General features: G+C 44.1%; 1 protein-coding gene across 2 annotated transcripts in view; it reads left to right on the forward strand.

Annotated features, from left to right (window-relative positions):
- Nucleotides 1–24,001, forward strand: part of cstf2 (cleavage stimulation factor, 3' pre-RNA, subunit 2) — a 50,675-nt gene extending 26,674 nt beyond the window's left edge. The window contains exons 8-13 of one of the 2 annotated variants that reach the window (XM_084331563.1): nt 9,533–9,632; nt 10,804–11,132; nt 17,626–17,741; nt 18,683–18,784; nt 22,728–22,889; nt 23,715–24,001. In XM_084331563.1, coding sequence (XP_084187689.1) covers nt 9,533–9,632; nt 10,804–11,132; nt 17,626–17,741; nt 18,683–18,784; nt 22,728–22,850 — 770 coding nt within the window. In that variant the 3' untranslated portion in view covers nt 22,851–22,889; nt 23,715–24,001. The remainder of the gene's footprint in view (nt 1–9,532; nt 9,633–10,803; nt 11,133–17,625; nt 17,742–18,682; nt 18,785–22,727; nt 22,890–23,714) is intronic. The other variant, XM_084331564.1, reaches the window with a different exon arrangement.
- The last annotated feature ends 348 nt before the right edge of the window (nt 24,002–24,349 follow it).

The following is a 24,349-nucleotide window of genomic DNA, read 5'->3' on the forward strand; positions in this document are numbered from 1 at the left end:
TTCCAGGTGTTGGAAGAACCTTCAGCTTCAGAGTCAGTCGGAGGGCGTTCCAGGTGTTGGAAGAACCTTCAGCTTCAGAGTCAGTCGGAGGACGTTCCAGGTGTTGGAAGAACCTTCAGCTTCAGAGTCAGTCGGAGGGCGTTCCAGGTGTTGGAAGAACCTTCAGCTTCAGAGTCAGTCGGAGGACGTTCCAGGTGCTGGAAGAACCTTCAGCTTCAGAGTCAGTCGGAGGACGTTCCAGGTGTTGGAAGAACCTTCAGCTTCAGAGTCAGTCGGAGGGCGTTCCAGGTGTTGGAAGAACCTTCAGCTTCAGAGTCAGTCGGAGGGCGTTCCAGGTGTTGGAAGAACCTTCAGCTTCAGAGTCAGTCGGAGGGCGTTCCAGGTGTTGGAAGAACCTTCAGCTTCAGAGTCAGTCGGAGGGCGTTCCAGGTGTTGGAAGCATCAAAGGAAAGAGCAGTTTTTCCCGGTTCAGAGCAAACTGGAGGAACCCTGAGAACCAAGCGGCCATTTGAACGTGTAGAATAGGTTCCAAGATTCCATTCCAACAGTGTTGTGATGTAAGGGGGAAGTTTACCAGTAAGGGCTTTAAAAGAATAAACAAATACCAGCGATAGTTACGCCTTTCAACCAGAGAAGGCCATCCAACCTTTTCATAAAGGACACAGTGGTGGGTGTCACACCTGTCACCAGTAATACATCGGAGGGCAGGACGATCGACGGAGTCCAGGGGGTTTAACCCTTTCACTGCCACACGACAGCCTGTTAACCCTTTCACTGTGCCAATACAGAAGGTTAGCCCTTTACGATCACACAACCGACGGCGATGCTCCATCATTAGCATCGGATGTGGAGCTAATAATGATGCTAATGATGGAGCATCGCCGTCGGCTGTGTGATAGTAATGGGTTAACCTTCTGTCGTGTGGCAGTGAAAGGGTTAAGAGTGGAAGCCGCAGCGGCGCAGCCTATGGATCACATCGCCACGGTCCAAAATGTATAAGAAAACGGCTTCAACAATCCTCTTTCAACTAAATATCTTTCTACTCTTTCTACTTTGAATATCGTCAAAGAAAGGACACTTGGCGTCAGATGTATTACTTGTGGCATCTTGACGAGCCTGTTTGCATAAAGGAAGAGGATGTGAGGAGAGAGTTCTCTTTCTCGTTTTCTTTTCTCCCCACTCGGAATCCCATCTTCAAATTCTAGCGTTCAACCCTTCAGTGTTTGAATGTGATGCCTTCAATTAGTGGTGGGGGGAAAATATCGATACAGTATAGTATCGCGATACTTTGCGTGGCGATACTGTATCGATACAAGGACTCCCAAGTATCGATATTTTATTATTAAAATAATTTTTTTGTATAAGGAAGTTGCATTGTTCATTTCAATACCTGTAATAGTACAGTAGTCCAGTTCAGTTAAGTTGGAATATGACTGTAATACAGACGGTTCATTTTGTCAGGTACAGGCAACACAGATTACAGTGTTGACATCTTGTCTGCTTGAGAAAATACCATTTGCTGCAATAAAAATGTAAGTGAGATGAACAGACTGAAAACTTTTTATTAGATAAAACATACTTTGCAGTTGAAAAAAGGTAATATATCGCAATATTAATATCACAATACTCAGCATATCGCAATATATTTTGAATCGCAATACTATCCTATCGTGACTTAAGTATCGTGATAATATAATATATCCCACACCCCTACCTTCAATGGCCAGTAGCCCCCCTAGTGACGTCATCGTTGGAACGTTTCGCTCTCGAGAGTTCAAATCTCGTACAGCCGGCTCCATAAATATTTGGACATTGACGCAATTCTCACCATTCTGGCTCTGTGCACTAGGGCTGACCCCTATTAGTCGACTAATCGATCGAAAAGGAGCCGTAGTCGACTGCCAACCTCTTAGTCGACTCCTTCAGACATTAAGCACCCCACACAGCCCAAATGGAATGATACAAAAATCATGGCACATATAGAAACTGTTGTAATTCCTACACTGTTCACCCGATTCTGATGTAAATACCCTCAAATTAAAGCTGAAACACTTTGAAGCACACCTTGATTGTTTAATTTCCAAGTCCATCGGGCGACAGAGGCTCGGGAGGTAGAGCAGTCGTCCGGCAATCCGGAGGTTCCCGGTTCGATTCCTAGGCAGCGTGTCAATGTGTCCTTGAGCAAGACACTTAACCCCTAATTGCTCCCGATGAGCAGGTTGGCACCTTGCATGGTCGCCGTCGGTGAGTGAATGTGTGAGTGAACGGGTAAAATGTGAGTAACAAATTGTAAAGCGCTTTGGATAAAAGTGCTATATAAAAACGCAGCCATTTACCATTGCGGTGATGGTGCACGGAGCCAGGATGATGAAGATTGTGTTGATGTCCAAATATTTGTGGCCCTGACTGTATGTACTGACTGTATGTTTGTACACGTGAAAGGAGACACGATCACAGCTGCCTCGTTCTCCGTTGACCTTTTTCCGCTTCTTACACAGACGCTTAGTCGGTGAGAACAAGGATTTTTAGATGTAAACCAATCTTATTTCTCCCAAAGAGGATCCATCGGATAACCGAGAGCCGTTACTGGATCCATGACTGGCTTTGATTCAGTTTATTTAAAAAATGAAACTCGCAGCATATTTACGTTCTTACATCGTATGCAGCTGTAATCCTAGAATTCTGAATTTCCAGTAAGACCTCTTGTCCTTCAATAGCCACACGTTTTATTTCCCAAGTTTATGGATTTCAACAAGGATATCTCTGATGCTGATTTTGTTAAAAGGATATCTCTCCCATCATCCCATCTTTTGAAGTGGTTTCGTTGTCGGATGAATGTCATTGTAAAGTGTTCAATTGTGTTGGTGTTTGTGTTTAGAACAATCCCATCTGATATTTGCATGCAATGGAAATATAACTATTGCTGTTTATTGCATAATTTCTCATTTTATTTTATCTGTTACAAGGGTTAGGTATCATCCTTTTGATATGACATGAGTCTTTCCTGCATGGCTTTATATGAGTATATTTTTCTCCCAAATGTAGTCATTATGCCAAGTCCTCTGTTGGCCTGGGGAGGGTGTAGACAACCATATGTCACTTCTGTTGGTCTGAGGAGGGTGTAGACTACCACATGTCTTCTCTGTTGGTCTGGGGAGGGTGTAGACTACCACATGTCTTCTCTGTTGGTCTGGGGAGGGTGTAGACTACCACATGTCACTTCTGTTGGTCTGGGGAGGGTGTAGACTACCACATGTCTTCTCTGTTGGTCTGGGGAGGGTGTAGACTACCACATGTCTCCTCTGTTGGTCTGGGGAGGGTGTAGACTACCACATGTCACTTCTGTTGGTCTGGGGAGGGTGTAGACTACCACATGTCTCCTCTGTTGGTCTGGGGAGGGTGTAGACTACCACACGTCACTTCTGTTGGTCTGGGGAGGGTGTAGACTACCACATGTCTCCTCTGTTGGTCTGGGGAGGGTGTAGACTACCACATGTCACTTCTGTTGGTCTGGGGAGGGTGTAGACTACCACATGTCTCCTCTGTTGGTCTGGGGAGGGTGTAGACTACCACATGTCTTCTCTGTTGGCCTGGGGAGGGTGTAGACTACCACATGTCTTCTCTGTTGTTCTGGATGGATACGGGTCCTGTTTTGTTGCTTTGTGACTATAGGTGTGTTTTACTTTCCCTGAGCCTTCCCAGAATGCCGAGCCAAGCTTTTGATCTCTCCTCGTGTCCCGAGCCCCGCCTTCTCCGTCCCCAGTGTCTCAGGTTGTCCATCAGCGCAACATAACGTCTGATGTTGTCGTCCTCTCTTCCCCCGTCATCTGGAGGCAGATGTGCATCATGACGTCCCTCATCATCACGTCCGTGAAACCCGTCGTCATGCAAACCGCAAAACAAACTACTCTCTTATCTTACTTTGTTCACATTGCGCTTCGCGGGTCGTTACGCTCTGGCTCTTTGACATCGTGCGATTTACCACTGAGCCAGGAGAAATCTCAACAGCAGCTCGTGGATAAATGCACATTTACGAATGTCACACAAGCGTTTAAAAGGAAATGGGGCTATTCACTCCTCCCAAGGCCGGCGTAAAATCGAATTCCAATTTGAAAGATTGTCCTCTTTCATTTACTCAAGTGTGGTGTGTAGATATTAAGGGGCCTGCGAACCGGAACGAGGCAGGACACGGAAATAATAAACAAACGACGCATTTTTTTCAAAAAGTAATTTCTCTAAATGTCACCGGAAGCAAAACCGTGGGTCTGAAGAGTCTCTACATTTCAAATGTCATTTTAAAACCGTAATGTGATCTCGTTTTGCATTTTAATTATCATCCGTTCAAGCGTGACCGTTCAGCTGTGTGCCGGAGCGCTCCTTTCACTGGTAGTGAAAGGGTTAACCTTCTGTAGTGTGGCAGTGAAAGGGTTAACCTTCTGTAGTGTGGCAGTGAAAGGGTTAACCTTCTGTAGTGTGGCAGTGAAAGGATTAACCTTCTGTAGTGTGGTAGTGAAAGTTTAACCTTCTGTAGTGTGGTAGTGAAAGGGTTAACCTTCTGTAGTGTGGTAGTGAAAGGGTTAACCTTCTGTAGTGTGGCAGTGAAAGGGTTAACCTTCTGTAGTGTGGCAGTGAAAGGGTTAACCTTCTGTAGTGTGGTAGTGAAAGTTTAACCTTCTGTAGTGTGGTAGTGAAAGGGTTAACCTTCTGTAGTTGGTAGTGAAAGGTTAACCTTCTGTAGTGTGGTAGTGAAAGGGTTAACCTTCTGTAGTGTGGCAGTGAAAGGGTTAACCTTCTGTAGTGTGGCAGTGAAAGGGTTAACCTTCTGTAGTGTGGTAGTGAAAGGGTTAACCTTCTGTAGTGTGGTAGTGAAAGTTTAACCTTCTGTAGTGTGGTAGTGAAAGGGTTAACCTTCTGTAGTGTGGTAGTGAAAGGGTTAACCTTCTGTAGTGTGGCAGTGAAAGGGTTAACCTTCTGTAGTGTGGCAGTGAAAGGGTTAACCTTCTGTAGTGTGGTAGTGAAAGGGTTAACCTTCTGTAGTGTGGCAGTGAAAGGGTTAACCTTCTGTAGTGTGGCAGTGAAAGGGTTAACCTTCTGTAGTGTGGTAGTGAAAGTTTAACCTTCTGTAGTGTGGTAGTGAAAGGGTTAACCTTCTGTAGTGTGGTAGTGAAAGGGTTAACCTTCTGTAGTGTGGCAGTGAAAGGGTTAACCTTCTGTAGTGTGGTAGTGAAAGGGTTAACCTTCTGTAGTGTGGCAGTGAAAGGGTTAACCTTCTGTAGTGTGGTAGTGAAAGTTTAACCTGTAGTGTGGTAGTGAAAGGGTTAACCTTCTGTAGTGTGGTAGTGAAAGGGTTAACCTTTAGTGTGGCAGTGAAAGGGTTAACCTTCTGTAGTGTGGCAGTGAAAGGGTTAACCTTCTGTAGTGTGGTAGTGAAAGTTTAACCTTCTGTAGTGTGGTAGTGAAAGGGTTAACCTTCTGTAGGTGGTAGTGAAAGGTTAACCTTCTGTAGTGTGGTAGTGAAAGGGTTAACCTTCTGTAGTGTGGCAGTGAAAGGGTTAACCTTCTGTAGTGTGGCAGTGAAAGGGTTAACCTTCTGTAGTGTGGTAGTAAGAGTTTAACCTTCTGTAGTGTGGTAGTGAAAGGGTTAACCTTCTGTAGTGTGGCAGTGAAAGGGTTAACCTTCTGTAGTGTGGTAGTGAAAGTTTAACCTTCTGTAGTTGGTAGTGAAAGTTTAACCTTCTGTAGTGTGGTAGTGAAAGGGTTAACCTTCTGTAGTGTGGCAGTGAAAGGGTTAACTTTCACTACCACACTACAGACGGTTAACCCTTTTCACTACCACACTACAGACGGTTAACCCTTTTCACTGCAGCGCGACAGCAGGTTAACCCTTACTGTCTGTGATGGTAAAGGGTTAACCTTCTGTAGTGTGGAAGTGAAAGGGTTAACGGTGTTTCCAGGAGGCCTGCTGCAGAGCTACGGTGAACTTTGGTAGATTTGGCAGCTCTGCGTGTTCCTCTCGGTGACGATGACACACCTGGATACATTTATTAGCAAATGCGGAGCTAATGATGCTAATGATGGAGCATCGCCGTCGGTTGTGTGATGGTAAAGGGCTAACCTTCTGTATTGTCACAGTAAAGGGTTAACCGGCTGTCGTGTGGCAGTGAAAGGGTTAAACAATGGACGAGCCACTTGGGAGCGTCGACGCCGACACGCCCAGTTTCTGTTACGTTATTATTACCCTGCCAGGCGTGACACACGCGTGTTGACGTGCTGCCTGGCCTCTTAACACCAGATCTACAAGATCTACAAGATCACCAAACGACGCTCAGCCCTAGTTACGATGCCGGAGGTGTGTGTAATCATCCAGGAATAGTTCATACAGACTTGTAATTGACTGAGAAGGTTCAGCCCCCTGGTGTAATCATGTGCCCTGAACAATTAAGATAGTTGTGTTGCTGCTTTTGAAATGCTTGGTCTATTTTGCACCCGACTTGAGCCAATTGACTGATCTGTGTGGTTAGAGAGCTTCACCGCGTCCTCACGCCCTGCGCCCCTCGTGTGCTCGTCTGGTAATCGGAAGGTTCCCGGTTCGATTCCCGGGGCAGCCTGTTGGAAGTGTCCTTGAGCAAGACACTTGACCCCTAAATTGCTCCCGATGAGCAGGTGTGGCACCTTGAATGTGAGGAACAAAATTGTAAAGCGCTTTGGATAAAAGCGCTATATAAATGCACCATTAATGGGATATACTGAGCCCGATTGGTAGCCTGGTCTTAAAGGGATATACTCAGCCCATTTAAAGGAGCCTGATTGGTAGCCTGGTCTTAAAGGGATATACTCAGCCCATTTAAAGGAGCCTGATTGGTAGCCTGGTCTTAAAGGGATATACTCAGCCCATTTAAAGGAGCCTGATTGGTAGCCTGGTCTTAAAGGGATATACTCAGCCCATTTAAAGGAGCCTGATTGGTAGCCTGGTCTTAAAGGGATATACTCAGCCCATTTAAAGGAGCCTGATTGGTAGCCTGGTCTTAAAGGGATATACTCAGCCCATTTAAATGAGCCTGATTGGTAGCCTGGTCTTAAAGGGATATACTCGGCCCATTTAAATGAGCCTGATTGGTAGCCTGGTCTTAAAGGGATATACTCAGCCCATTTAAATGAGCCTGATTGGTAGCCTGGTCTTAAAGGTCCCATATTGTCGTTCTTTTCAGCAAGTTACTATTGGTCTTTGAGGTCCCCTAAACATGTCAAATATTTTGCAAAAAGAAACAAAATACATGTTTTAATGAACGAGGCATTTTTCTCGTACAAATACGATATAATTATCTAGCAATGGTGCACACGCCTGTATCGTAGAGCGAAACTCAGACGTTGCAGATCAAATATGATTCTTAAGATCCAGCAATTTATATATGAAACGTATCGTTAAAATGTGGTCAAACATATTTTAGGTTCAACTTTAGTTAGTCGAAAAGAGAAGCTTTACAAGGAGGCCGCCATTTACACAACGACGTACACGATGCACGTTATTAACTGTCGATTTGTGGCTGCGATTCTGAATGGCTTGTTTCAACTGGGTGGGTTCTTGTCTCAGCTGAACTGTTTCAACTGGGAGGTTCTTGTCTCGGCTGAACTGTTTCAACTGGGAGGTTCTTGCCACAGCTGAACTGTTCTGTTTTAGTCTTAAACTGGTCTAGGTGACACCAGTGTTTTAGTCTTAACCTCTTTAACAGGCAGGCAGAAAAGTGGCAATTTTTTTTTTTACTTGAACTTGAGGACTGCATACTTATTTTGCAAAGCATAGCTTTATACTTATAGCACATGCATGAGCCTGGTCTCTTTTGAAAGATAACATTCTGAAGTTACTAATGCAAAAAAGGATAATCACTTTTAGTGCTAATGAAATGGAGTTAAAACTTGTGTACTCACACATTTTTCTTTTAGTTGTTGCAAGATTCCAGATTCCATTATTCCAGCATAGAGGTATGAGCTGGAGAACACCATGGTTCCATAGCCTGAAGTCTTATGTAGATTTTGATAAAAGTCCGTTCAGAAATTAGTCTTTGAGAGAGGTTTTAGTAAACCTTTAGTAAAAATCCATTTCTGCCATCCACCTCTGCGTGTTGTGAAGTCTGAGTCACAACTGATTTTCGCTTGTCAACTTTCACCTAGTCCCTATATTTGTAACCCCCCCCCACCTGGGGTATTGTTGGAAGCGGACACTCGTTGGCTACAACACTGACCAATCATTTTCGCCATCAGCAGTGATTGGTCAGTTCTCGAGCGTATACTGTCCGACGTGGTCATTTGATGCGCGGCCTGTAAAAAGACGCTCGCCTGACATATCGTCATGTAACTCGAGAACGAGGCACGGAATTGGTCGAGTGAGGTGGTGTTCGAACGGCGGCAAATAGATGTTTTGAATGGTATATTATATGAAAGGTGTATTGTATGTTAAGAGGTCTTGGGCTATGCCAGTGTTTTAGTATTTTTTTTTATCTACTTTTTCTCCCATCCCAATTTCGTATTATCCAATTCTTCCCTCCCCTGTCTCGAACGTTGTTAGACTATGCCTCCCACTGGTCGGCTGCAATGTGGACGAAGCCTTGCATAAAGTGTCCCCTCCGGTACACGAGGAGGCAGCCGTCGCATCTTTTCACCTGTATAGCGTGATCTCCGTGGCGAGGAGTAACGCGTGGGAAGGACACGCCGCCCCCGATACTTCCTGATTCTGCTGTACAGGCGCACCAACCGACCTGTAGGAGTCGCTGTCCACAACGTCCGATCCCCACCCACCGGCTTTCCCACCCCCTAATACTGCCAATTGTATTAGTATGAACGAGCAGCCAAGCCGGAAGCAACGCCGAGAGCTGGGCTCGAGCATCTCCTGCGTTAGTGGCAAGTGCCTTAAACTGGTCTTGGCTATGCCTGTTTTAGTCTTAAACTGGTCTAGACAATTTACATGTACATTTTGTCATTTAGCTGACGCTTTTATCCAAAGCGACTTACAAATGAAGAACATCACAGGTAGCACCTTCTAAACGGCTTCTTAATTGTTTCACAACACAGTCAATTATATAGGAGGACTTGGATGCCTCCTTTTCAGATATATATTAGTCCCACATTTACTTTTCAGTGCCAACAAATGCTAATACTTTTTTTCTATCTCCCAACACGTCGGTGTGGTGCTTCTTCTCTGTGATGTACTGAAATAACCGTTTTCTGTGTGTACACACGGGAGACCTGAAGCTAGTCCTTGGACGGTACATATTTGAATGGCGGTATGATTGAATTACACCCTGGTGTACAAATCATTATGAACAACTCCTGATATTGACTTGCACCCTTCTTTACAGCCCATGTGTCATTTGTCTGGGAGTAAGGGATCAGTAAGGGATCAGTAAGGGATCAGTAAGGGATCAGTAAGGGTTCAGTAAGGGATCATTGCTTTCACCTGGATTCACCAGGACGGTATGTCGTGGAGCAGGTCTGTCTCTGTTCTGTATACTCAGTGTACATGATGGTTTCCCATTAGGACCAGGTGGTATCCCCCCCAGAGGTCTGCTGGGAGACGGACCCAACGACCCCAGAGGAGGCTCCATGCTGTTGGCTACTGGAGAGGTCATAGAGCCCAGGTGAGAGGTCGTAGGTGAGAGGTCGTAGAGCCCACCTCGCTAGGAGCGGAGCGGCGTTGCATGTGTCCCGGAGCGGGGGAGCGTCTTAAAGGTGGAATCCGTAATGCAGTCGTACGGCGACGCCCTACTAGGCAAAAGAGCAGGGTCTGACGTGCGGATTGGAGCAGAGGGACGGGGGAGGGGCTGTGTGGGGGGAGGGGTTGAGTGGGGGGGGAGGGGGAGGGGTTGCTCCTGTTGAACACACCTCCGGATCTGCCAAGAGACGTCTGGAGAAATTCATTGTATAATAAGTTGGTATATTTTAGATGACCCGTTTGTTTCCCATAGGTCAGCATTGTGTCAATCTGGAAACCGCGATGTGTTTGTATATTTTTTTACCCATAGAAATAGCTTAGGGCTGGGTGATATAACGATAATTATCGTGATATATTTTAATAATCGATAATAATTATATCTATAATAAAAAAAAAATGCATTGTGACCTGCAACAGGGCAGCTTTAAAACCAGAGACTGTGGACAGACTTGTCTTTCCTGCCTGCAACTTAAAGTAATGGCTTTGCTTGTCCAAATGACAATACTGACTAAATTGAGATTTATTTTTCTCGTGTCCATTTATTTTGTTTGCTTTCTAATTTTAAAATACAGTTTGAAACCGTCTGTACACAGTAGGCTATGTGTGCTAGCAGAGCTAGTCTCCAGTCACGGTGCACATGTGCGGTGGTTTGTCCACCAAAAAAGCGCCAAAAGATAGAAAAGAAACGAGCAGAGCCAGAACTGTTCAACTCCCCTGGAGCCACAGCCAGCAGAGAAGCCGGTTTATTTTTGCTTTCAAACCAGCTGCAGCCTGAGAACTGGAGTGTGAGGGGATGTAACACTAAAGATGGCGGCAACGACAAAGAATTGCTGCAAAATAAACTACATTTGTTGTTTAAATGATAATTTTAAACAATTTTTTTTAATACTAATAAAAATATCGATATCTAACTATATGAACATTTTTTATCGTGATAAAATATTTGGCCATATCGCCCAGCCCTAAAATAGCTTAGAAATTATTTCAGTTCCTGTCAGGATGCCGCCTCCTCTCTGGACAGAACAGAGGGTGTTGTCTCTAGAGGGTCTCTGGGTCGACGTCTTCATCCCTGTGTCTGTCTCTCTCACGCTTCCTAGCCGGGGCTACATGGGAGCCCCGCCCGCCCACCAACAGGCTCCACCCCACCAACAGGCTCCACCCCACCAACAAGCCCCGCCCCACCAACAAGCCCCGCCCCACCAACAAGCCCCGCCCCACCAACAAGCCCTGCCCCACCAACAGGCTCCACCCCACCAACAAGCCCCACCCATGCACATGGGTCAAATGGGAAGCGGGCCCCCTCCAGACATGAGAGGACCTCCTCTTGACATGAGGGGCCCCCCCATAGGTGAGCCCAGGAACATGATGGGAGACCCTCGGGGACCCCCGATGATGGAGCCACGAGGACCCCCGATGGAGACCAGAGGTATTACTACAACTTCAAAGTCTTAACGCTGGGAACTTGAATGGCAAAGAGCAGCACTGCTTGTTAGGATGGGCATCGATTTTCAAATATTTAAATAGTTGCTAAATTATAAAATAGTTTATGCGAATATTGTTTAAAAAAATATATATTTCCCTTGTTTTTACCGGCACCTACACTGTGTAGTGTATTGAGCGGGGACCCTATTAACTGTTACACCGCTGCACAGCATGCTGGGTACAGGTAGCTAGCTAGCTATCCACATAGTATAACGATCTGTTAACAGCTGGGAGAACAGAAAAGAAAGATGAAGAAAGAGAGACCGGAGATGTTACACGTTTGCCATGTTGTTTTACGAAGTTCACACATTTCAAGCATCAATGAAATTAATTAATGCTTTTGTTCCCGGAAAATATGCTAGCTTGGTCCGCTAGCATTAGCTGTGTCAGCAATGACTGCAGCCAGCTAGCTCACTTTTTGATTAGTATTTGAATAGTGACTATTGAATAGCAATGTTGTGACTATTGAATAGCAATGTTGTGACTATTGAACAGCAATGTTGTGACTATTGAACAGCAATGTTGTGACTATTGAATAGCAATGTTGTGACTATTGAATAGCAATGTTGTGACTATTGAATAGCAATGTTGTGACTATTGAATAGCAATGTTGTGACTATTGAATAGCAATGTTGTGACTATTGAATAGCAATGTTGTGACTATTGAACAGCAATGTTGTGACTATTGAATAGCAATGTTGTGACTATTGAATAGCAATGTTGTGACTAGCAATGTTGTGACTATTGAATAGCAATGTTGTGACTATTGAATAGCAATGTTGTGACTATTGAATAGCAATGTTGTGACCTTTTGTCCATCCTTACCACAGGTCGTTCCTCGTTACTTACAGTTCTGTTTCACATTTCCCTCTTCATGCTTCCTGCTGTACATTAGGTTTGGTACCGCTTCCACTTAATACTCTCCATCACAACAACCAGAATAGATGGGACTGTCTGTTTTAAAGGCTTCATTGTTAGATTTTAAATCTATTACTATGGGGGGGGGGGGGGGGGGGTCATCACAGCAAATGAGGCTTTTCTTGGTCCTCGCTCCACAATGGTGGAACAAACTTCCCACCAGTCAGGAGTCAGGACAGCTGAAACCTGGACAATTTTCCGCCGTTGACTAAAAACACACTCCCGAGTTCAATCAATATCTGAAATAAAATGTTAAACAATAAATTTTTTAACTGACATTAAAATAAGAACTAGAACAAACTATATTGTGTCCTTATACTAACTAAAATAAAACGACTCGTCAACTACCTTCACAAGGTGATGCGTTTGCACAATACCTTCTGAACTTCTTAAATGTTGCTCCTGACAAATACCCCCCCATATTATTATAATAATAATAATAATAATAATAATAATAATAATAATAATAATAATAATAATAATAATAATAATAATAATAATAATAATAATAATAGAAAAAACTTATTGGTGCTAATTGTTTTAGCATTTTCCATTCACATACATGAAACGGTTAGCTTTGCCATGCTACACTTTTGAGGTACTATGCACTCTGGAAGAACCATGCTAGTGCGCTCTAGTTTTTATATAGTGTTATAGTGTCGAGCCCATCTGTATGCAGATGATACTGTTGTGTATTGTATTGCTGACTGTACAATTGGCCATTGAGAACTTTCCTCCTTTATTACCCTCCAGGAAGCCCTCATTAAACTTAAATGGGTTCTTAATGCTAGTTGCTAACCTAAATTGATTCTGTTTTCTAGAGCCAGAAACATAACCGTAACCGTAAGTGGTTCTAACATTGAGAGAGTCGATGAATATAAATATCTTAGCGTGTGGCTCGATGATAAATTTACATTTTAAATTCCATGTGGACAACATGTGGAAAATTGTCTTCCTGTACAGAAACTGAACCAGTTTCCCTTTGATTAGTAGGAATAGAGTTGTCAAAGCAGTTTTCTTATCAGTCCTAGACTACGGTGATGTAATCTATAGACATGCTGCGGCCTCAACTCTAAAATCCCTGGATTCTGTCTATCACTGTGTCCTCAGATTCATCACTAATGATGATACAACACTCATCACTCTGCTCTCAGATTCATCACTAATGATGATACGACACTCATCACTCTGCTCTCAGATTCATCACTAATGATGATACAACACTCATCACTGCTCTCAGATTCATCACTAATGATAGATACAACTCATCACTGCTCTCAGATTCATCACTAATGATAGATACAACACTCATCACTGTCCTCAGATTCATCACTAATGATAGATGCAACACTCATCACTCTCAGATTCATCACTAATGATAGATACAACACTCATCACTCTCTCAGATTCATCACTAATGATAGATACAACACTCATCACTCTCTCAGATTCATCACTAATGATAGATACAACACTCATCACTCTCTCAGATTCATCACTAATGATGATACAACACTCATCACTCAGATTCATCACTAATTATGATACAACACTCATCACTCCGCTCTCAGATTCATCACTAATGATGATACAACACTCATCACTCTCAGATTCATCACTAATGATGATACAACACTCATCACTCTCTCAGATTCATCACTAATGATGATACGACACTCATCACTCTCTCAGATTCATCACTAATGATGGATACGACACTCATCACTCTCTCAGATTCATCACTAATGATGATACAACACTCATCACACTCAGATTCATCACTAATGATGATACAACACTCATCACTCAGATTCATCACTAATGATGATGCAACACTCATCACACTCTCAGATTCATCACTAATGATGATGCAACACTCATCACTCTGCTCTCAGATTCATCACTAATGATAGATGCGACACTCATCACTGTGTCCTTTATGAGAAGGTTGGTTGGTCCTCTCTGACGGAGAGGTGCAACAAACACTGGTATTTTTTAAGGCCCTTATTGGTAAGCTACCTCCTTATAGACCTGTTCACTGTTTACAAACATACCGTGTTCGAGCCAATCAGCAATACCAACTGAGTCACGTGACTAAGTTACCCACTACCTGCGTGAGCTGCTACGCCAAAAAAAAAAAGTACAACGGGGCTCTATGGAGAAACCATGACACTCCCCCTGACTAAAGGTGGTTTCAAACGAAAACGCCTGGATCAGGATGTCATTTTGCCAAATCAGCACGGCTGTCTTTCATCTTTTACATAATTAGCTTTGGCATCGATTGATTGTTTAGATTGCTCCTTTTGCCCACTGACATATCAGTCTGACGTATACAGCGAACAGGCTGTATTCATTCGGCGAAAATTAATTATTGGAATGGAATGGTTAAATCTGCGTTTTGCTACGATGCCCCTCTAGCTCATGGAATGAACTCCAACAGTCCTTAAAGCTTGAGATTCTCTCCTCTGTTGCAGAGTTTAAAATCTTGATCTCCAACCTTTGTCGATCAAGTTGTGTTTTAATTGATTTGTTATCCTTGTTTGTTTTCTCAGTACTACATAGTTCATCTTCACACAGATCTCCTGTTAACCCTCTAAAGCCCACATAGTGTTGTATCTTTGCCAATTCTGAGCTTATTCGTTGAGTCAGTATCAAGTATTGTACTTTTTATGATTCAGGGGGACCTGTATCATAGTGTAAAGTCACCGTCATACGTTACCTTTGTGCGAGCAGCATACAATATTTGAGCAACAAAAAAATTACAAATTTTAGAACATGTCTCTGGAACAACCGCTGTGAGGTATGTGCACACGTGTGTGTTCATGACACAACAATACACGCCTATCCCACGCTTCACTGCCTGCTGTGATCTCTGTCATGACACGCCACACGGAAATACTGTTATTTCCTCATATCTTGTTTATTTTCATATCCATTCTATACCGTATCTTTTTGAAATGGCCAACCCGACTGCTCATGGAAAGGCCAAAGTGCACGCTTCATGTCATCAGACATCTATTTAAAAACATTTCTTTATAGATTTTTAATGACGGAAATCTATTACAATATCTTCTGGGAGGTTTTTAATGTAAATTCTCTGCTCATTTTATGTCTGTATATAATTATACACATTTTATGCCAATAGACCTATCTCAAACCCTGCCCTCTTTTCTTGATCCTCCAATCACAACTGTCGCTTACCTCGGACAAACTTTCAAACAAATAGACTTTTTAACGAGGATCAAGAAAAGGGGCAGGGTTTGAGATAGGTCTATTTTATGCCTGCCAGTCCATCACTGACTGCGGTCAAGCACTTTAAGCTGCAATTCTTGGATGAAAGGTGCTATACAAATAATGTGGATTATTATTATTATCATAATAATTTAAACAATTTGTATTATTATTATTATACATTGCACATTGCACAATGTAAATGTTCTGTCCATCCACATGCTAACTTCATATTGTTGCTTCCTGCTCTACTTCATCACCTCGTCTAACCCATAGTGATGAACAATACCTCTGTGTACAGCTGGACCCTAACCCATAGTGATGAACAATACCTCTGTACAGCTGGACCCTAACCCATAGTGATGAACAATACCTCTGTGTACAGCTGGACCCTAACCCATAGTGATGAACAATACCTCTGTACAGCTGGACCCTAACCCATAGTGATGAACAATACCTCTGTGTACAGCTGGACCCTAACCCATAGTGATGAACAATACCTCTGTGTACAGCTGGACCCTAACCCATAGTGATGAACAATACCTCTGTGTACAGCTGGACCCTAACCCATAGTGATGAACAATACCTCTGTGTACAGCTGGACCCTAACCCATAGTGATGAACAATACCTCTGTTTACAGCTGGACCCTAACCCATAGTGATGAACAATACCTCTGTGTACAGCTGGACCCTAACCCATAGTGATGAACAATACCTCTGTACAGCTGGACCCTAACCCATAGTGATGAACAATACCTCTGTACAGCTGGACCCTAACCCATAGTGATGAACAATACCTCTGTGTACAGCTGGACCCTAACCCATAGTGATGAACAATACCTCTGTACAGCTGGACCCTAACCCATAGTGATGAACAATACCTCTGTGTACAGCTGGACCCTAACCCATAGTGATGAGCAATACCTCTGTGTACAGCTGGACCCTAACCCATAGTGATGAACAATACCTCTGTTCAGCTGGACCCTAACTCATAGTGATGAACAATACCTCTGTGTACAGCTGGACCCTAACCCATAGTGATGAACAATACCTCTGTGTACAGCTGGACCCTAACCCATAGTGATGAACAATACCTCTGTGTACAGCTGGACCCTAACCCATAGTGAGGAACAATACCTCTGTGTACAGCTGGACCCTAACCCATAGTGATGAACAATACCTCTGTGTACAGCTGGACCCTAACCCATAGTGATGAACAATACCTCTGTTTACAGCTGGACCCTAACCCATAGTGATGAACAATACCTCTCTGTACAGCTGGACCCTAACCCATAGTGATGAACAATACCTCTGTGTACAGCTGGACCCTAACCCATAGTGATGAACAATACCTCTGTTTACAGCTGGACCCTAACCCATAGTGATGAACAATACCTCTGTGTACAGCTGGACCCTAACTAACCCATAGTGATGAACAATACCTCTGTGTACAGCTGGACCCTAACCCATAGTGATGAACAATACCTCTGTTTACAGCTGGACCCTAACCCATAGTGATGAACAATACCTCTGTGTACAGCTGGACCCTAACCCATAGTGATGAACAATACCTCTGTGTACAGCTGGACCCTAACTAACCCATAGTGATGAACAATACCTCTGTTTACAGCTGGACCCTAACCCATAGTGATGAACAATACCTCTGTACAGCTGGACCCTAACCCATAGTGATGAACAATACCTCTGTACAGCTGGACCCTAACCCATAGTGATGAACAATACCTCTGTACAGCTGGACCCTAACCCATAGTGATGAACAATACCTCTGTACAGCTGGACCCTAACCCATAGTGATGAACAATACCTCTGTTTACAGCTGGACCTGAAGGATCACATTCCTGAGCTGCTATTAACACTTTCACTACCACACTACAGACAGTTAACCCTTTCACTACCACACTACAGAAGGTTAACCTTTTCACTACCACACTACAGATGGTTAACCCTTTCACTACCACACTACAGAAGGTTAACCTTTCACTACCACACTACAGAAGGTTAACCGCCTGTAGTGTGGTAGTGAAATGGTTATCCTTCTGTAGTGTGGTTGTGAAAGGGTTAACCCTGTGTCGTGTGGCAGTGAAAGGGTTAACATTCTGTATTGTCGCAGTGAAAGGGTTAACCATTTGGTAGTGTGGTAGTGAACGGGTTAATAAACATCAGGGGCCGAGCGCTTGGTACTGAGTGCCGGTTGACCCTTGACTCTGGTCTCTCTCTCTCTCTCTCTGTCTCTGGGTCTCTCTCTCTCTCGCTCTCTCTCTCTCCAGGTCGCGACCCCAGAGCCATGGACACGCGCGGCCCTGTGTCGGGACAGAGGGTGCCCATGGGCGGAGGCCCCGTCCCGCATAACATGGCCCCCAACGCCCCTCCACCCGGGAGACCGGTAAAATCACTCATATCTGTTTTGCCATCGTCCGGATCAGCTGCTCAAAATCTGTGTTCATTTCGTCAGCTATTTAAAAAAAATCTTTTTTGTCTTAGTCGTCTGTCAAATGCACTTTTTCGTTAAAAAAAAACGTGTTTACTTTCTTTATTTTTCAGGGTTTTTTTTCATTCCCCATTCCTATCCCCTAACCCCATCCCATCCCATATTTAGTCACCTTAATCTATTTTTCGTTTAGTCAGTTTTAGTCAACTACAGGTCTGAGCATTTGTCTTCGTTTTAGTCTTTTTAGTTTAGTCTCGCCACTCAGTTACAGCCCCACATAAGTTGGCGTTAGCTTTTTCGAAACAAAAAAAGCTTAACGTTAGTGCTAGCTGGTTGGACTTTAATATGTAAGCTATTTAATGTGTTCTATTGTGGTGGATCAACATAATGTAGCCATCCGTCATGCAGTAATGTAGGGAAGAAAGAGGAGAGTTTCCTTTTCTGTAGGGTGCTTTATTGTTGATAATTCCCTTCTCATACACAACACAGCTACTGGCTAAGTCGCTACTGTAAGTGCGGTCCATCCCCTCATATCCCCCCCAGAGGGGAAACAACACCCCCAGCATAACAGTGGTGCCCCCCTACCCACGGAACGATGTGTTGGGGGATAAGGGTTCCGCACGGACGATTATGTTTGTTACCTTCCTGTCGGCAAACGAGCTCCTGTTAGCTAGCAAGTAAACAGTCTTGACGTCGCAAACTACATTTTGTGTCGTCGTTATTAGTCAACGACATTGCGTGAATAATTTCGTCACGTTAGTGTCGCATGATCTGCATTAACGTGACGTTTCGTCTCGCTGTCGTTAGGGGGGGGAAAAGCTTTGTTGACGACCATATATTTAGTCATATGTACAGCCTCCTGAGATCGTGTCTTTTGTCCCCTTTGCGTCCCCCAGGGCCCCGGCATGTCTGGCGGCCCCCAGTCGGGAGGAGGCTTCAGCCCGGGACAGGGACAGGGACAGGGACAGAGCCAGGCCACATCGCAGGACCACGAGAAGGTGGGTGCCGCCACGTCACAACAACACCGACTAATGACTCGGATCACCGTCGCCGCTCTTGTGAAAGACTTACAGATATACAAGGGAATCCAGGGTCCATTTCTCGAGGCGCCGCGCTGAGAAATCGTTGAAACGCGACGCCGCTTTAACTAAGATCAATCTGGTGAAATGGAGTTTCCCCCAACCGTGACGTGTTGTATGAACAATGTAATGGCTTTAGTTTGTCATACAGTGATGGGTTACAGTAACTAGGAGCACTAAAGACGGCCTTTAAGCCATCTGAGACATTTTAATGTCCAGAACCCCCACATTGATAGGTAATAGACCACGGACCCCCACATTGATATGATAATAGACCACGGACCCCCACATTGATATGTAATAGACCACGGACCCCCACATTGATATGTAATAGACCACGGACCCCCACATTGATATGTAATAGACCACGGACCCCCACATTTATATGTAATAGACCACGGACCCCCATCCGAGGAGATATTTGTCGTTCAATATGATTTAGTTGAGCGTTCCACGACTGTCTGCAGGTGTGGATATTGAACTGGAGAGTGAAACCAGAATCAGAATAGTCATATTTCTTGTATACATTGTACTATTATTGTTTCACTGCTAACTTTACTACCTTCTAGTGAAGACATTAGTGAAACTATTCCCCATTTTTCTGGCGTCCCCCTATCCCCAGAGCCCACTTTGAGACCCGCTGCTATAAGCTCTGACATCAATTCATCCACCCTGATCCGTGATAGTCAAGCACGTTTTTTTTTTAAACTCTTATTCATAGTATATATTCGCATTCAAATTCTTTATTCCTTAATATTTATCGTAACGTATAATAAAACCAATAGGGCATACAGACCCTCATCTGCACCTTTTGTTTACACGGTTTATTTTTCTCATATTTTAATTATATTGGCTACAGTGGTAATGCTGCTACGATGCCCCACATTTCCCCCAAGGGATCAATAAAGGAGTATCTTTATCTTAATCAACTTGGGGAGTAAATGGGGATTCGGCAGCGTTAGGACAAAACAAACGAGATATAAATCACGCCCCAAGACTATCGAGCCCCAGGAACAGTCATCACCTCTTAGTTTTATGTCCGATTCAGATTCAGATGACTTTATTCACCATATTGTTTGTACAAATGGAACGTGATTCGACATTACAGTGCATGATTTTTTTCTCACAAATAAGCACACAACAATAAATAAATAAATAATTATAAAGTGCAAAACAGGACAGAACAGTGAGACAACAATAAGACTATCTCAGCACAATCCAGGCTGTTCCTCACGCTCGCTCTGGGTCGTTGGCCACAAACCAAAGCAGAGTCAATAAGGTCTCGTCTCTGTAACGAGCTGACGGAAGCTGACGGAAGCTGATGGAAGCTGACTGAAATCTACTTTGTGTTGCACTGTGGAGTACATTTCAGTGAGCCTCGGTCAGCTTGTAAGTAGGTAGGTTTGATTTCTAAAGCACATTTAACACGACTGTAGTTGCACCAACGTGCTGCACATACTGTATAAACGGCACTATAATAAAACACGGTAAAAGAAAGCAACACAGGGCGGCCGGGTAGCGCAGCGGACTAAGCGTCTGTCTACCACCACAGAGACAGTGGGATAGAATCCAGCTGTGGTGCTTCCGGGTTGGCCGACCGTCCATACTAACACAATTGGCAGTGTTAGCGGGTGGGAAACCTGGCGAGGGTGGGTCCTGGTCGTTGCAAACAGCGACTCCTACAGATCGGTCGGGGCGCCTGCACAGCGAGGGAAGGATCTAAGAGAGGTAGTGTGACCTTCCACACGTTGCACTCTCCCAGTGAGAGTCTGCGCTGCCAGGTGAAAAGAAGCGGTGGGCTGCGTACACATGTGTCGGAGGAAGCATGTGATAGTCTCCGCCCTCCCGGACCGACGGTATGGGGTAGAGTGCGCAACAACCAGGAAGGGGATTGGGAATTGGCATAACGACTAACATTGAGATGGGAGAAAAACGGAAAAAATAAGGTGGAAAAAAGAGAATAAAAAAAGAAAAAGAAAAAAAAGAAAGCAACACAAATACGACAAATATAACAAGGAAGATTACAAAATAATTCCTAGAAAGAAATACACAACATTAATCGTTGTCGTAGTGACGGTACACCCCTATACCATTGTTATGGGGAAGCCCTGTATCCCTTTAACACTTTCGCGGCCGTCTAATCTCACTCTATACGGCCAGCTTATCATAACAACCTTTCATTGTGCGTGAGGCTGTTTGTAGAGCTAAATCTATACTTTATATTATTGCTATCTGTCAATTGACACTATAAACCGTCCCTTCAATATGCCTTAAATAAAAAAAAATCATCAATACGTTCCCATTTTATAGCGTCGTGAATATGAACTATATACCGCAATGTTCTGGGGTATTTCCTGGAAGGCGAGATACAGAGCACTAAGATAATAACGTTAAATCGAATGGCGTTTCGGCTATACACAAGCTAGAGCTAAAACTCAAAATGCATATTATCAGTATCATGGTCCACCATGAATGCATGAAAGGGGGGGGGGGGCGGGGGACGTCGTTTCTGATTATTGATTACCAATAACGGCATTAGCCTCATACGCTGATCGGCTGGTTGGCTAACAAAGCAAGGCCCGATCGGGCTGTAATTTACGTGAAAAAGCTCTTACCGTGGGCCGGTTGGATCCCAAAAAGGATGTCTCAGTTATCGATCGCCATCTGGTAGATCGATGTCCATTGGCTGATGCTATATTCCTTTACTGCATACTGAATTCAGCGTCCCAAAAAGTATTCCAGGCTACATGCTAGACGCATAGCTTCAGGCTAACAAAAAAGTCCACCCATGATGAAAAAAAAAAAACACCGGTCTGTAACAGGGAACACTGCATTATCGAGACAGCGCCCCTACGAGGATCTGGCCGGTAATGCACTTTTCCGAATCCCAAGAGTAGGGTAAATCTGCAGTGCCGCTCGGTGACATTGAGTAGGATATTACAATGGAATAAAAGCCAAAACAACCTTACCACGTATATATACATGGTTGGCCCTCAAGCGTTTGATCCGAAACACGTATATATACGTGGTTGGCCACGAATGTGTTAAAGGACTTAGATTAGACTGAAATGATTTTACCCAGTAAATCGTCACACTGTGCAGCTTTAACCCTTTCACAACCACACTACGTAAGGTTAACCCTTTCACAACCACACTACAGAAGGATAACCCTTTCACTACCACACTACAGATGTTTTTTGTTGTGTTGCTGTGAAAGGGTTAACCTTCTGTATTGTCGCAGTGAAACGGTTAACCATTTTGGTTGATTGATTGAAAACTTTATTAACAGATTGCAGAATGGGTACAGTACAGCTCAAGGGGATGCAGACCAGAGAGACTTTCGTAGTGGTAGTGAAAGGGTTAAACTCCCCGGCCTGAGAGCAGTGTTTGTTGATCTATCTGTTGTTGTTGTTGTTGTTGTTGTTTCTGTTGTTTCTCCAGGCATTTGAAAGTTAAATGCATCAATCTGGTGCACTTTGAGAGCAAAATAAAGAGGCTAGATCTACAATGAACTTTGCTCAAAACAAAAAATCGACTAAACTGAGCAGACATTTGAGCCATCAAAGAAATTAAGCAAAAGTGGTTACCTGTGTTGAACTGGTTTATTTTTTAGAAAATAAAAATATATACTGGATTACTGGACTACTACTACTAACAATACTACTGATGCATCCCTATTGGCAAACTTTATATTACATTTTTATTTATTTTTAATAAAAAATATATTTTTGGTTCATTATAAAACTGTGGCGGGACAAGTTAGCGGGCCGCCACAGTCTATGTAATTAATGGGAAACACTGAGTTACTGCAGCTGACCCCAGAACAGTGTGGCTGATCTATCTGTTGTTGTTTCTCCTCCAGGCCGCCCTGATCATGCAGGTACTGCAGCTGACCCCAGAACAGATAGCGATGTTGCCTCCAGAACAGAGGCAGAGCATCCTCATCCTGAAGGAGCAGATCCAGAAGACGGCGGGGGCACCGTGAACATCTCCACCCCACACACGTGCCACTCGGAGGCTGCAGGTGAGAGGCACGAGCGCTCCTCGAGCCGTCGGACTACTGCTCGACCTGACCCCTAGAACCCACCTCACCCCTGCCCACTTTGACAACCTAGGATGGCGTAGAGTAGACGACAGAGTACAGCAACTTGCAATGGGCCTGGTCTACAAGATACACTACACCACTAAGGTACCCATGTACATGTCGAAATACTTCCCAAAGGTCAGTGAATACCACGATCACAACCCCAGAGGGAGCTCCACAAATCATGTTAAACCCAGATTCGGCTCAAACAAGGGACTAAACACGTTTCGCAATTATGCCACAATAATGTGGAACGCCCTACCCACAGCCGTAAAGGAATGTGAATCCCATTACCCTCCTTCAAAACCGCTCTTAAAGAGCACCTACGGGAGGCCGCAATTCGAAACTGGCCCCGGTATATGTCCCACCCCCCCTCAAATGTATATATTCTTTTAGAAACTCTGTCTGTAAATAAACAGTACTGTATATGTGTATATCTTGTATGTCATGATGAATTGAAAATGGGGGACCCTGATGTAAAGAGGACGAAAGTCTTTCTCTGGTCTGCATCCCCTTATTTAACAATTGTGTGTATTGAGCCGTACTGTATCGTACCCATTCTGCAATCTGTTAAATAAAATGTTTAATCAATCAATCCTCCTTCCTGCTGAGCGACTCTTGTTCGCCGTGTTTGTTTCGACACGCCCTCGTGCTTTGCACGGACGAGACGCCGGGCTGACGACATGTTGTCTTGAGATATTACATTCCTAGAACTCGAACTCTCTCTCCTGGACTCTCGCTGACTGTTGCTTTTGTTCTCCTCAGGGGCGTGGAACGAGTCTCGCCATCGCTCTGCACCGACCCGGCGACATCGACGTATTAGTTTGTCGTATATTTGCTAGATTTGTTTTGTATCATTGTCTGCTTTTTATACGGACGTGTGAAGTCGGCGCCTGAACGGACGGTGAGAGGAGGCGAGTCCTGGAGGAGAAGCTGCTGCTCGCGGCCGCGTCGCACGGTCTCTCCGAAGCTCACGCTTCTCTCTCTTTGTGGCTTTTGAAGCTGTCGTCTGTACGGATATTTTGTTTGTCAATAAAAAAAACGAGACACTTGACTGTTTTGCGCTTTGTTTTATTAAGTCTAAGGTCCCATGCATTATAAATGGCCTTTTCCAGTGTTTAGCATTGTTTCCTAGCAATGGGGGATTATATCAATGTGGTCTGTGTCTCTATTATTATCATATTGACTCATCAGTCTAGTCTCGAGTTCACGAGATCTTCCCTCACTCAACTAAGCCGTTCTGATTTGACTGTTTTGCATACTACTGGTTGTTGTCACCGCCTGCAATTTTTCTCAACAACGGAGCAGTGAAATTACTTCCTCAAACAGAGGGGGGTGCGACAGACATCAGAGAACGAGAGAGAGAGCGGGACCGCGGCGCAGGAGTGTGTAAATGTGTG

Source organism: Notolepis coatsorum (genome assembly GCF_963971535.1).
Source record: "Notolepis coatsorum genome assembly, chromosome: 16".
NCBI classification, from domain to species: domain Eukaryota; kingdom Metazoa; phylum Chordata; class Actinopteri; order Aulopiformes; family Paralepididae; genus Notolepis; species Notolepis coatsorum.